A 15,913-nucleotide genomic window follows, 5' to 3' on the forward strand; every position below is an offset into this window, starting at 1 on the left:
GTGTGGTCCAAGTCTTGTACAACTTCATTGTCGAGGGACAAAGAATACAAACTTTCAATAATAACTGACTTAGTTCCTTTTTTTGCCAAGCTGTAATTAGATGATTTCATATCAATGATATTTTCCTTCTTGGTTGACTTACCAAACACTGTATTTGCAAAAGCATTTTCTTGGGATGAAGTTGTGAGTTTTTGTGAATGTTTTTGAAGAATGGGAAGTCCTCGCTCTGTTGTACTTTTGGCACCAGTTATTAAGGTTTTAGATTCTTCTACATTCAAACTAGTACTTTCTAATCCTGATTTAGTCTCTTGTGCACTATTTTTATTAGCAGCAATGAGGAAAAAGTCAGTATCTTCTGAGATTGCTTGAGAGTTTTCTGACTCTCCATTTGCATTTTCATTTGCTCCAGCCCTCCCTTTCTCAGGGAAGGATTTTAAAACTGATAGCCCTGATTCTGACTCTTCAACTTGCTCCAGTTTGATATGCTGCTGTTCATCATTAGAAGATCTGAATATGTTCTGAGAAAGTGGATAATTAATCTCAAAATCACTTTTTGTTCCAGTTTTATTTTTCTCCTCCAAAAATATTGGTTCTGGAATTAAAGATTTATCAAAAATGTTTTCTTTTATCGGAGTTTGAACTTCCTGCAATTTGATTTCTTGTTCTCCTTGTCCTTGGATTTCATGGTTTATGTAGGGTAGTATTTGTTCTTTGTTTGTAAACATATCAGCTTCATTATGTGAAAACTCAGTATCTGGTTCTGCATTTACTGTTATCACAGATTTAGGCTTGTTCTCTACTATTGGTTCAGGCGGAGTTTTCATTTCTTCTACCTTTGTGTTTACAGGTGGCACTTCTTCACTTCTGGTGAACCAATCTAACACCTTTGATATGGATTCATCAGCTGCCTTCATGTGCTCAACTGTATATTTATCAAGCATTGGGGACTGTGAAGAATGAGCTTCATGTCTTTGTTCGATTGGTGCAGTCTTGAAGAGAGGCACCACAAAATTAACATGCTTACCTTCGGATATTTTTGTAGGCTGCTGATTAGACACCTGAGGAGACTCAAAGTCAGTGTGAAGTATCCACTTATCTACAATGAAATAAATAGAAATACATTATTTATTCTTCTATGCGAGGTAGGTAACCAAATAAATGCATTTCAAATGTTGACACATCCAATTTTCTAGCATGAGACTAAAAATTAAAGTTGCTATTAACAGATGAATGCTCAATATGTTCATGATATTCATCTATCCGTTAAGAGCCAATGACCCATTTATCTTAAATGGGTAAAACAACAAGCAGAAGGATGCTCAAATAAATTAAACATCCATCTGTTTATACTGTCCACAGCCATCCAGCGGGTGGGTTTTCTTAAAACAGTTCTTCTAAATAAATAAACTAGCTTGCAACTATATTAAATCATGAGGCAACATAATGAAAAATTGAAACTTTTTTAATTTGTGCTTTATATTATTGAACATCTATTATTCCATTTTAATGAACTACAACGCATGCTAAATAATGGATATCGGAAATGACCCAAAACTAACTGGAATAAAAGTCTCTCAATGCTATTGATTCAGATTTGGAGCTACTTAAGAAAGGTAAATTTGAGGTTATTGTTGAAGTATATAACTTAATTTTATGATATTTAAAATTAAAATGTCAAGTTTATGCTTGAAGTATCATCAAGAAAGTAAAAGCTTTCATGTGCTTAAGTATCACCTCAGGTTAACATAAAAGAATTGTTTTATTTGGATTTTCTTCATAGGTTGTAAGAGAACTTCAAACTATTGTATACAATTAAATGCCAGGATTCTTTTGATGGCCCAGGAATAATCTACCACAAGACAGGTGCATTTGTTTAGCACTGTTAAAAGAAGCCAGTTAAGACTAGCTACCTACAGTTCGCCATTTGCCAACTTTACTTGCACTGTAACGGACACTGGACAAAATTAGAATTGTTGGGGAGAAGAATTTACACTTTAGAGAAGTGCCATCTTGACCAAAAAGAAAAAAAACATGTCCAACAACCCTTTTTCGTTTGGAGAAGAGAAAAACCAAAGGTTTATTTGCCCTTTGTCACATGGTGATAAGCAAGCAATATGATTAAGCATTTTATATTATTTCCTGAGGCATACTCTGATAAAGAGAGACAATAGTTTTAAATCAAAATTTCATATCAATATAAAGATGAATAATGTTGCCAAATATGAAACTTCCAAAACTGTATAAAGTAGCTTGTTTGAAGTATTTCCATCTGAACTTTAACAGATAGATGCCGAGCTGAATGAGAAAAAGCAGAAAGAGTATAAACTGATCCCCGATGTTAATCTGAGATGAATTGTTTGTCTCACCAGGAATCAATTAATTGTGACAACATAACGGTGGCTGTGCTGTAGTCTGCATCAGATTTCAGGCAGCAAGTTTCAGCAATCCAGAGTCTTTCTAAGCAAAGGAATCAGGTCAGGGTTATTGCTGAAAGTTGCTGCTGCTGGCAAATGGAGGAATCTAAATTGGAGAAATTAATTTTAAAATAAACATGAAAGGGCAAATAAAACTAAGCATAGTACATAAAACAAAAGCATCTTAAGGTGACCCACATGCCCATAAAACTCCAATCTTTCATTTAACCCAGGGAATTCAAAATTTCCCCTGTTCCAGTAAATTGCTTCATCATTCAATGTCGTTTTGTAGCCAGTGATAGTCTAAGTCTCTGATTTAACTGGATGCAAAATATGGACGAGATGAATTCTATGTGAAAAGTCTGCCATTCAGCTGGACCCTCGAAAGACAAAGTTTCATCTCAGATTTAAGGAGCATGCGGAATGTACCTTCAGTACTGCTCTCCAAAGTCAGCACTTATGCTTCCAGAAAAAAACTGCAATCTTTGGGGATCTAAGTCCTATGATTTATGTTTGTCTGGTCTATCACACTGTTCCAAAAACATTAAACTCTCCAATTCATATCGTAATCCTGTTTAGATGTTTTTAAATGTAATTTATTAATCATTAACTCCCCTCTTATATCTATTATTTTGACATTTATTTCCTTCAAGCTTCAGGTAGTCTATATTCTGAAATGTAGCCAAAATAACTGGTGATTAATTAGCAAACAAATGTTATTGTTCACAGTAACAAGTGAAGTAGTCAATGACAAAATGTATATGCAGGACATCTTAACAGAAGAGTTTGTTTAGAAAATATTATTGTGTTCAAACCCTCTTCAAAGAAATATGTTGCAACTGCCTTCTTTTATCTTGGGTTACACTTTACCCCCAAAATGGATTGCAATACAATTTCCTAGAATATTAGATGTGGTGAAATTAAAAGAAGAAAGTTGAAGTTCGAACAGATAAAAATCAATATGCAATCATACCACCAGTAGATAACAGAATGATTGACACGATTCTGATTGACAATATTTTCTTTCCTTAATAGCCATCTTACCAACATTGTGAAAGGACAGATTTGATGCAGGATTCAATCTTCTGTTGGCTTCATTTTCCATTAGTATCTCACCAGTGCCCATTTCGTGGACTTGGTTAGTTGGCTTACCAGAACCATAACTTGCTAAGTGACTATTTGTATAATTTGTTGCAGGCTTGGACTGAAAGTCTGAGTTGGACATAACATCATCAGCTTGGTTCAGGTACAATGGCTCTGTTTGTAAAGAAGATAAATTATGCAAATCAGAAAACCCATTGGCCTTATGTTGATTTTCATTTTCTTCTGCACTGTCCATTCTGCCTCCATTTTCTTCTGCACTGTCCGTTCTGCTTCCATTTTCTTCTGCGCTGTCCGTTCTGCTTCCATTTTCTTCTGCGCTGTCCGTTCTGCCTCCATTTTCTTCTGCGCTGTCCGTTCTGCCTCCATTTTCTTCTGCGCTGTCCGTTCTGCCTCCATTTTCTTCTGCGCTGTCCGTTCTGCCTCCATTTTCTTCTGTGCTGTCTGTTCTGCCTCCATTTTCTTCTGTGCTGTCTGTTCTGCCTCCATTTTCTTCTGTGCTGTCTGTTCTGCCTCCATTTTCTTCTGTGCTGTCTGTTCTGCCTCCATTTTCTTCTGTGCTGTCTGTTCTGCCTCCATTTTCTTCTGTGCTGTCTGTTCTGCCTCCATTTTCTTCTGTGCTGTCTGTTCTGCCTCCATTTTCTTCATCTGTTTCCTCCAAATAATCAGTGTCTAGAAGAGAATCTTCACCAATTTTGGAAGTTTTGTTTGCACTATAAGGCTCTAGTGACTGTAATATCATCTTTTCATCTACATTTGTAGAGAATCTCACTTGCTTTGACCTTTCAAGACTATTGGGTATAAGCAATTCTTCACTCTCAACAGCTGTATTCATCTCTGTTGGTCCTTCTGGAATGGTTTGAGGAGAGGCAGGTATCTTGATCCTTGAGTCCTGAACACTGATGTGTAGAATTTCAGAATCATTGGAGCTTGAACTTGGGCTACGTTTCAAAATGCTCTTAGGAGTTGTGGAGTTGCCACTAAAGCTATTCCAATTTGTGTGTCCTGGTGCAGTGTGAAGTTGATCACCATAGGTTACAGAGTCTTGCAGTTTGTAAGAATTAGTCCTTAGCTTTGGCACTGGATGCCTTGCTGAATGATTATTATCCTCTGCAGGAGATGGTTTCGTAGTTTCATGAAATTCATTTGAGGGAGAATGTAATCTGGAAACATTATCCTTTGGTTGAGATAACCTCTCTGGAAAAAAACAAGGGTATACAAGGGCAACGATAAAAACAATTTCAACAATTACAATATAGAAATTAATCAGTAAATTACATTCAAAAGGATATAATTTTAAGAGATTAAAACAATTGTATATCAAGGTTAATCTGTACATTTAAAATCCACACTTGTTAAATAAAAATCCACCTTGTAAAACATTATTTTCCACAACCCAAAATTCAGATAGAATTAATGGTGCCAATGCCAAAATAAACAATGCCAATGAAGATCATAATTATGCAGATAATGTAAGTAAAATTTAAAATATTACAGCAGCTATAAAATAAAAACTATCAATTCTATCAGAACTAAAGTTTGAAATGGTTACAGGTGGATAGAAATAACTGTATGTGGGAAACAGTGAATTAGTATTTGGGAAACAGTGAATTAGTATTTGAAAACTGAAAATTTTATATTTAGAAATGAATATTGTCTAATTTACATTTTCTAAACTTCAGTTATCTGAATGGTCAACAGACATTTAGATAAACAGAAACAATTAAATTGCATAATTTTTTAAAAAGGGCTCACCGTCTAAATAATAGACAAATTTTAGATTAGGTAATGAAAACTAGGAAAGGATAACGTTAGGAATATAAAGTGAAACACTTAAGGGGCTAAGTTGGATAGGCCCCAAAAATAGGTGCAGGAAGAAATACATAATTAACCTGCACTCCTGATTAAAATACCTCAATTCACCACACCCTTCACACACCTACCAACAATCTCTTTCAATCATGACTCATAACTGACATATGTTTCCCTGTACCCTCACTTTTGGTATTAATGCGAGCCTCATATCCATATCTCACAGCATGCAGAGACTGCCAGCTATTCAATCATGTCAGACAAATAAACCAAATAAATTGAAAACATTCAGTGGCATATGTCCACACTTCCCTCTCATGCAGGACAAGGTGGTGTACAACCAACTGATGCAGGGACTACCTGAAAGAGACAGTCCTGGTCATTATTAGAAATGACAATTGCTTAGCCTATGGCCAGCAGCAGGACTGAAACCACTGAAGATAATCATATCCTCTTGCCTAATCCTTCTCATCACACTTTCTCCGCATCCCACAATTGCTTCTGACTTAAAGTGCCTGTGGTATAAGAATGCACGTCTTACTTTTCCTCCCTCCTCTCACTACAATCCTACCCTTGTGCCTTTCTCTTTACAGATATGTAAGAAATGTACTTTAGCTGAACAATGAAGGAACAGCAAAACGATAGTTAAGACGACTATATGCGAATTCACACTCAGCCACTAGCTCAGATACTGACCCTGTGCATAATTTGAGGATAGCACAGAGGCAGGATCTACAAGTGGCGAGATGCATGATGCAAGTGATCTACAGCCAGAGCAGAAGGCAAGGGCAATGTAGGTACCAGCTCAGAGGGAGTCACATAGAAAGGTCAGATCCAAAGGACTTGGGTGAGAACTTCCATGGAGCAAGCTACAGAAAAAAGCTGAAGTGTATGCACCTTGAAATCTTTGATGCATTGGGAAGCCTATGTTCAAAGTCAAGGAGAATAGAGAAGCCCAGCACCAACTGGCACATTACTTTGTGCAGCCCATCCTTTTCAGCATGGAAGTAATGGTCACTTCTATTAGCACACTTAAATAGTTTCTGAAAGCCAACATTTCTTAGCTTCAATTGCAGCATAAACAACAACCACTCAATGTCTGAATGTTGCATTAAAAGCCCAAACTCCAGGCACCAAGATCAGCTTGCTTCCATGCAAGCTCAGACTTCTGCCATCTTGGCTCTGGATTACAGCGTGCAAAGAGTTTGCAGGGTATCACAGCAGTTAAGCAATGTATTCTCAGCAGATTACTAGGATTGGTGAGGCATTGTTCCTCAGTGATAATAGATCCATGGAGTATGAATCTGCTGACTTCTGAGGATCACAGTATTCATGCACCCATCCGTGCCACTCCGAATGCCCTTGCTGTTGCCGGTCAGGTCAGACTGCTGCAGCTCATGTCGAGATGGTGCAGTCTGAAGCCAGGCCTTCTAGGCCCAGAGCGCTCAAGGTCATCCTCCAAAGCCATCTGCAGTCTTCTCGACTTAAAATCAAAGGCATTATACCATCGATGCTACAGCCACTGGGGTGTGCTGTGTAGGAGCAAGAAAACATGCAAAGGCAAATGAAGAACAGGCAATAACAACGTACAATGCAATATAGCTTGATTACATTTATAAATTGGTTTGGAATATTTATATTGTGGATTTCATTTTTTCATTGTGGCAAGGACAATAATGTGAGGGGCAATGGCAAAGAATGTAAGAATTATGGATTGTTGATGGCCGGGGAAATTGGAAGAGTGGTTCCTGTATCTCACTCAAAGTAATTTTCCATGTGCAGCCAGGGCAGAAAGAGGCTGTCTAGGTTGCCAGCTCCCTTTATCTTGCTTCTCCTCCTCCCACTTCTAGCAGCTTGCTCTGCTGTGGTGTCTGACTCTCCCACTCATTTATTTCATGGGGAAGACCTACTAATGCACCTATGTCTAGCAGAAATTGCTTTGTGGAGAAGCATTGAAGTCAGGAAAAAGTAAATTGCAACTTGAAACAACTATGGAAAGCAAGCATTTGTAGAATTGTACCAACAGCCAGGAGAAATCAACCTGCACTAACCTGTTTGAGTATGATACATTAATGACTATTCCAGTTTTCCCAGTCATCAACAGTCCATACTTCCTACCTTCTGTCACTATCCATCAAATCATTGATCTGGCCACAATGCAAAAATGAAATCACCACATATAAAATATTCTAAACCAAATTTAATAAATGAAATAATGCTATATTGCGTACAAAAAGCAACTATCACCCTTGTGCATTCTATTCTGTTGATGCTGGTCCTCCATTTGCCTCCAACTAACCAATTGTTAAATGGTCCCTTTAAAAGCATGGTCGGTGGATGGAATTGTGGTCCTTCCTATTGCATAACCTCAGATGGATAAGCATACGTTAAGAGAGGGTGTCAGCTGGAGTATTGAGCTCCAAAGTGGCAATGCTGGCATCAAATCAGCATGGTGCACTGATTAATGTCATGATCTGCCTGCTCTACATACTTCCAGGGGAGGTTAACTGTGTATGCACTAACTCCTTCATCAATACGACATCTAGCACAGCAGTTCCCAAACTTGAGGGTCATAACCCCAAACAGTGAATGGAGTCATCATCAGTGGGAAGAAGAGAACACTAGAGGTAGAAAGTTCCAGCCAGGGACCCATAGTGATAGTCCCCAGCACTGACAAGGGAGCATCAGCTCCAAGCCAAAATTGGGAAGCTAGAAATTAGGGCTGCAACAAGGATGAAGGCTTTCATTATGGGCCAAGAAGAGCACTCCTGCTCCTCCGCGCCCACAAGAATGCTGAAAGAGCCATTTGCCTTGGAAAGCTGGCACCTTCCAGACCCATGAATTCTACCACCAAGAAGGACAAAGGCAGCAGATGCATGGGAATACCACTACCTGCAAACTCCCCTCCATGTCACACACCATCCTGACTTGGAATTATAATTGCCATGCCTTCACTGTCATTGGGTCCTTTCCCAACAGCACTGTGGGTGTGCATACACTGCATGGACTGCAGCAGTTCAAGAGGTGGCTTGCCACCACCTTAAGGCCAGATAGGGATAGGCAACAAATGCTGGCACAGCCAGCAACATGCACATCCCTTGAAAGAATCTTTTTTAAAAACTGTATTTCGGCAGATTACTCACTTTTAAATTTAAGTCACTGCATTAATGATATCATCAGGCTATAACTTTGGCATGGTAATTAGGCTGCTGCCTACCTTTTGGGAAGTGATTGCTTTATTTTAAAAATTTTAAATGGGGCAGCATTGCCCAAACCTTGTTTTACCCCTCCATCCCAACCCTCGACTGCCCATCAGTTGGGGGTTTAAAATAGAATTCCCAATGTCCATTGCTTTCAATAATTGCAAAAGGAATGGCTGTACCTGTGGAAGTGTATGACAGCAAGAATCAATATCTTCAGAAGGGCAAGAATCGGAAGAGGCCAGAAATAAGGCCACTTAAAAATAAGAAACACGCCTAAGAGCTCCCACATAATTAAAAGGTTAGAATTAAGTTGCTTTTGTTGGCATCTGGGGTCACATTAATCTTCAAGTGTTAAAATGGGAGTCGTATTGGGAAATAGCTTGGAAAACGTTGGCCTAGCGTGATTCATGGTAGAACTGTGCAAAAATGCGTCAAACACCATATTGATCCATGATCAGCACCCATAGCTCCCAAACAACAGCACTGAGCCTATTTTTATGCCCTTGGGACTTTTTGATAACAAGTGTGCAAAATGCCAGTTGAAATGGCACAAAGGTGCAATTAAGAAGCAAGGAAGGCAATTATAAGTCACTATAGTTTAAAAAGAATGGAGCAGGACAAATGACCAATACAATTCTCACTGATACAGAATAAAACTTCTTTCAATTTTACATCCAGTTTGAAAGGGAGAAGAGTATGGATCTAAGACTAGTATCTTAAACTTAAATAAGGGCAACCATGTGGGGATGAAAGCTGAGCTAGCTGAAGTGAACTGGGAAACTAGGCTAGAGAATAGATCAATAGAGAAGCAGTGGCAGACATTTAAGCGGATATTTCAAAATACTCAGAATAAGTATATTCCTACTAAAAAGAAAAATTCTAAGGGGAGGACCCACCATCTATGGTTAACTAGAGATGTTAAGGAAACCATCAAACTTAAGGAAAAAGCATATAACTGCAAGATGAGTGGCAGGACTGATGATGGACAGAATATAAAGAACGGTAGAGAATGACTAAAAGGTTAATCAGGACAAAGAAATTAGAGTAAGAAAAGCTAGCTAGAAATGTAAAATTGGATAGCAAGCTTTTCTACAGGTATTTAAAAAGGAAAGGAGTAAGTAAAATGAGTGTTGGTCCTCTTGAGAGTGACAGTGGGGAGTTAATAGTAGATAATAAAGAAATGGTGGAAAAAAATGAACAAATATTTTGCTTCTGTGTTCACTATAGAGAATACAAAATACGTTCCAGTAATAGCTGTGAATCAGGAGGTGAACAGGAGAAAGGAACTTGGTGAAATTGAAATCGCTAGGCAAATTGATGGAGCTGCAGGCTGGCAAGTCTCCTAGTCCCGATGGACTACATCAAAGGATCTTAAAAGAGGTGGCTAATGAGGTAGTCGATGTGCTGGTGTTAATTTTCCAAAATTCGCCAGATTCTGGAAAGGTTCCATCAGGTTGGGAAGTAGCAAATATAACCCTCTATTCAAGAAGGGAGGGAGGCAGAAAACTATAGGCCAGTTAGCTTGACGTCTGTCATGGAGAAGTTATTAGAATTAATCATAAAGGAGGTTATAGCTGGGCACTTAGAGCTCAAGGAATTTGGGAAGAGTCAGCATGGTTTTGTGAAAGGAAAATCACGGTTAACCAATTTATTGGAGTTTTTTGAAGGAGTAACATGCGCTGTGGATAAAGAGGAGCCTGTAGACATACTGTAATTGGATTTCCAGAAAGCATTTGATAAGGTGCCACATCAAAGATTGTTATGGAAAATAAAAGCGCATGGTGTAGCGGGTAACATATTAGCATGGACAGAAGATTGGTTGGCTGGCAGGATGCAGAGAGTATGCATAAATGGGTCTTTTTCTGATTGGTAGGGTGTGACAAGTGGAGTCCCACAGGGGTCTGTATTGGAGCCTCAACTTTTTATGATTTACATCAATACTTAGATGATGGGAGTGAAGACATGGTAGCTAAATTTGCAGATGACACAGATAGGTAGGGAAGTATGTTGTGAAGAGGACATGAGGAGGTTGCAAATGGATATAGATAGGCTGGGTGAGTGGACAAAGATCTAGCAAATTGAGTTTAATATGGGAAAATGGGAAGTTGTTCACTTTGGCAGGAAGAACAAAAAAGCAGAATATTACTTAAATGGAGAGCGACTGCATAATTCTGAGGTGCAGAGGGATCTAAGTGTTCTAATATGAGTCACAAAGTTAGTATGCAGGTACAGCAAGTAATTAAGAAGGCCAATGGAATGCTATCGTTTATTAAGAGAGGGATTGAACATAAAAGGATGTTATGCTTCAGTTATACAGGGCACTGGTGAGGCCGCACCTCGATTACTGTGTGCAGTTTTGGTCTCATTTAAGAAAGGATATAAAGGCATTGGAGGCGGTTCAAAGGAGGTTTACTAGATTGATACCTAGAATGAGTGGGTTGTCTTATGAGGATAGGTTGGACAGACTGGGCTTGTTTCCACTGGAGTTAAGAAGAGTGGGGTGATTTGATTGAAGTATACAAGATCCTGAATGGCCTGGACAAGCTGGACGTCAAAAAGATGTTTCCTCTTGTGGGTGAGCCCAGAATTAGGGGACACTGTTTTAAAATTAGGGGTCACCCTTTCAGGACAGAGATGAGGAGAATTTTTTTCTCTCAGAGGGTAGTGCGACTTTGGAATTGTCTGCCTCAGAAGGTGGTGGAGGCGGGGTCATTGAATATTTTTATAGACAGAGGTGGATAGATTCTTGTTAGGCAAAGGAATCAAAGGTCATTGGGGTTAGATGGGAATGTGGAACTCGAAACGCAAGATGATCAGCCATGATCTTATCGAATGGGAGGGCAGGCTCGAGGGGCCGAATAGTCTACTCCTATTCCTATTTCTTATGTTCTTAATTTTGCTGTTAATCTATATTAGTTACGTGTATAGCAGGCTAAAAATTGTTCTGGGGCAGTGCATCTGGGGGTTACCCCAAAGGTGTGCTGGGAAAGCCCTACCCCCTCCAGCTAATGCGCTCTCAACATGTGCTCATCTATCTGAGGTTAAGCAGCAAGAAGGACCACAATACCATCCACAGACCATGCTTTTAAAGGGACTATTTACTAACACGTTAGTTGGAACCAAATGGAGGACCGCCAAACAACTGCAGACAGACACATTGTCCAGGGCCACAGTTGACCATCCCGCGACACAGGTTGTTAATTTGGTCAACAAGGTCAAGTCCTAGTCCCAGTTCATGGCAACACAATTGCCAACAAGCTCCAAAATGCCACAACAGATACATCAAGAGCAGATCCAGGATGAAGACTGCATCCACATCTGTCAGTACTGCATGCAAGGTTGGCCACAGCAGTGTCCCAGTGGAACAGTCATGAAAATATACTTTGAACAATGGAAGCACTTCAGTATAATTGATGACCTGCTGGTGTATGATGAGCAGTAGGTAATTCCCATCTCACTCCAAGCATAGATACCACAGAGTGCAGAGCACAAGCCCAATCTGCAGTGTGGTGGCCGGGAATATCAAGAGCAATTAGAGATGATTTCATACTGCCAGGTGTGCACACTGCACAACCAGTCCAGAGGGAGCCCCTTATCCCCACCCAGTTCCCTACCGGACCGTGGGAACATCTGGGAATGGATCTATTTATGTACAATGGCAAATCCTTGCTCATCATTGTCGAATACTTCTCCATGTGGATCAAGGTGAAGCGTTTACACACAAGGACCACAGAGTTGGTCATTAGGTCATTGAAAACCATATTCACAACACATGGCATTCCGGACCAGGTGGTGTTCAACAACTGCCCGCAATTCGCTAATGACTACGTTACCTCCTTTTGCTGAGAACAGCGGATTCCAACACCAAGGTATCATCAATCCAACAGCAAGGCAGAAAGGGATGTCTGCACTGTTAAAACCCTCCTGAAGAAGAACAAGGATTTTCCAGTGGCACTTTTGATGTACACGTCGACTTCATTGTCATGTTGATTGGCAAAGTCAGAGCTGATGGACAGAAAGCTTCATACTCAGCTCCTCAGCTGCCCAAGAAATTAATCCCAGGATTAGCAGTCCAGGACTATCCGAAGGTTCAGAATGGAGAACAGTCCTACAGAAAAAGCAAACCTCCATTTATAATAGGAGGTACCGTACCAGAAACGTGCCCAAGGCTTAAAAAAGGAGACAAGAGACCGAGGCAGCAAAAGTGTCATTGTCCAAAGGGATGGTGATTGATTACTTGATACATATCCCAGAAGGCACAATAAGGAGAACAGGAGAAATCTCATCTTTATTCCTCAAGGAGAACCTTCCATTATACGTTTGGGAGAGCCAAATGTTGGGAGTCAAGCTGACAATGCACCAGATACTATAACTCTTACCAAAGACTAACCAAGTCAAAGCAAAGAAGTTAAAAGGGGAGACTACTGATCTTCCAAGTCTCACAAGGAGACAATCAGGGAGAGTTGTGACACCTCCAGGCAGCTTAAAACTATGAAGTCAGAGACTTGGGGAGAGAAGTGGTAGTATGTAAATATAAATGTAAATATATTTGGACAAAGACTTGGGGAGAGATGTAGTATTAGTGTGTTGAGGACTGAAAGAGTTTGTATGGTACTGGAGAAACAGTACTGCCCACATGATTATGTAAGAGAGAATCACATGCCTAAGAGTCTAGAAGGAGAAAGCTCATGGCTTAGACTGAGCAATACCTGCAGTCTTGTACATCATGCAAATAATTATGTTTGTCCAATAAAGTTATAACTGTGTCTCCACAACCTTCCTTAGCCAGTCACAACCAATATACAACTGATTTAACATCTCATCTGACAGTTTAGCACTCCCTCAGTACTGTACTGGAATATCAGTCTAGATTTGTGTTTAGGTCTCTGGAGTGTGCCTTAGACCTGCAACACTTGGGCTCTACTTAACAGCCACAGCTGACATTACAATTGTTCCTAGTTTCACATGCTGACCTTCAATAGGGATGGGAACAGAAATACTTTTTCTAATTATTGCCTAACTACTTTATGTTGAAAATATTTACATTTTTAAATGACTGAGGATTTGAAATAGCACAATTAGTGACACAGGAAAAAGGCAATGGTTCAAAGAAAATAGCACAAAGAACTGATCGGCATGATTATAAACATACATCATATGAACGCAAAAAATTCTTGCCACAAGAACACTTCCTGCAAAGAAAATAAAGCAAGATAAAACCAGTGCTACAGTGGTCCGGAAGGAGGAAGGAAAATTATCCTGTAAAAGATAAGACATCATGAAAATGGATGAATTGGAAAGCAAAACATCTGAATGAGATGATGATGATGCTTGAATGTTCCAAACTAAAAACAAAACAAAATCAGGGTAATTTTAACAGTGGAGCAGGTAATGAACCTTTAAAAATATATATATTAAAATCCAATTAATGTCTCAACTTATTTTTTTAAAACATATGAATACAAAACTAATTTACTTATGACATATAATTAAGCCAAATGACAGGAAAGCACCATTCAGATTGAACACCACTGCAATTTAAACTGCAAGCTTATGATTGGCTGACAAAATGTATCATCTTTAATCCCTGACTCTGAAGGGTAGACACAAATTGACAAATTCTGAGTGTGGCCTATATGTCTAAATGGCAGGCAGCCCTGTGACCGAAACTTGAGGCCATATGGCTCAATCAGATTACCATCTAACTCCACAAATGTGGGTTTCTGTTTGCAAAAAAGTGTTCTGACGTGTATTAAGTCCATCAGACAGACTTCCTGTTTTTCCAGAAGTACCAACTCTTCAACTGGGTACATTTACAATGTATCATCCATATTCTTTTAAAAAAGGCAATAATTTACTATACTCATGTTCTTCTCTCGGTTAAGTAATTTTTAATTAGCTTTGTTGCTGCAAGGTGTTCACAAACAGGAGAATGGAGAAAGCAGGTGCTCAAGATGCACCCATACTGGCACAGGCACTCATGTAACACTGAAATGCCCTCTGAGCCAATCTGCATACTCCACCAGGGATAATGCCAAAAGGTAGCAGCGGGCAAGATCCTGGTGTAACTGTCAGAATGCAGCCCAACAATTTTTGGACCTAAATAAAGTCAAATATTATTTATGGGATGAGAATTTGTTTTTTGGTAACCTCATTCAGAAATTGTTACTGCTAAGAGTGAATGAGTTTTCAATGCGACCATTAAGGTGTGTCCATCTGAGTCCACTTGGGAGAAAATATCATTAGTTAGTTAAGTGGAAGCTTACTCTGCATCTAACTTAGCCATACCTCATTAGGGTGCATTTGATGCGGACAATTATGGAGACATCCTTTAAAAATAGAGGAGTGGAATTTCATTAAAACTTGGGTTACGTTTTATGCATAAAGTAGCTTGTTAATGAAGGTTTTTTTTTTAAATTGGACAATTTGAAAAAAGAAAATGAAAATTGTCCCATTTCCCAATAGGGGTATTCATCCTGGTGAGTGTGAAACTTCAGCAAAAAGTATTCAAAAATAAGTTTCTTGATGAAGAAAGTTAATTAATCCACTCCTCTTCTCATTACTTTTAAAGGATATCTCAATGTTTTATCCCAATGAACATGGTCACTGAGTAGAGGGAACAGTTTCCATTAACATTTTGTCCTCAAGGCAAGATCATAAGAAATAGAAGCAGGAATAAGCCATTCAGCCATTAGAGCCTACTCTGCCATTCAATAAAATTATGGCTGATCTGACTGTAGCCTTAACTCCACTTTCATGCCAGCACCCCATGACCCTCAAGTCCTTTGGTTGCTCCAAATCTAACTCAGTCTTGAATATATTCAAAGACAGCCTCCACTGAAATTCCCTTCTACAGAGAGCAAAGACTAACAATCTTCAGAAGAAATTCCTCCTCATCTGACTTAAATGGGAGACCCCGTTTTTGAAATTGTGTCCTCTAGTTCTAGATTCCCCTACATGATGAAACATCCTTTCAGCATCCACCTCTGTCAAGCCCCCTCAGAATCTTATGTTTCGACAAGATCAGCTCAATCTAAACTCCAATGAGTATGGGCCCAATCTGCTCAACCCTTCCTCATAAGACAACCTCTTCATCCCAGGAATCATCCCAGTGAACCCTCTCTAAACTGCCTACATGAAAGTTTATGCCTCCTTCAGTAAGGAAACCAAAACTGTAAACAGTATTCCAGATGAAGTCTCAAATGTTCTGAACAGCTGTAGCAAGACTTCCTTACTTTTATACTCCATACCCCTTGCAATAAAAATCAATATGCCATTTGCCTTTCTAATTACTCATTGTACCTGCATGCTAACATTTGTGATTCATGTACATGAACACCCAGAACCCTCTGAACTGCACCATTCAACAGTCTCTCCCCATTC

General features: G+C 39.3%; 1 protein-coding gene across 7 annotated transcripts in view; it reads right to left on the reverse strand.

The window, feature by feature from the left end:
• The window catches only part of sytl2a (synaptotagmin-like 2a), a 148,963-nt gene that overhangs the window by 63,990 nt on the left and 69,060 nt on the right, over positions 1-15,913 (reverse strand). For 5 of the 7 annotated variants that reach the window (XM_041198984.1, XM_041198985.1, XM_041198988.1 and 2 more), the window contains 2 exons: positions 3,459-4,712; positions 1,025-1,096 (listed from right to left, as the gene is read on the reverse strand). The exons of 1 other annotated variant lie outside the window; for it this stretch is intronic. In XM_041198984.1, the coding sequence (XP_041054918.1) occupies positions 1,025-1,096; positions 3,459-4,712 (1,326 nt within the window). The remainder of the gene's footprint in view (positions 1-1,024; positions 1,097-3,458; positions 4,713-15,913) is intronic. One more of the 7 variants, XM_041198989.1, reaches the window with a different exon arrangement.

This window comes from Carcharodon carcharias, chromosome 11 (assembly GCF_017639515.1).
Source record: "Carcharodon carcharias isolate sCarCar2 chromosome 11, sCarCar2.pri, whole genome shotgun sequence".
Lineage (NCBI taxonomy): Eukaryota > Metazoa > Chordata > Chondrichthyes > Lamniformes > Lamnidae > Carcharodon > Carcharodon carcharias.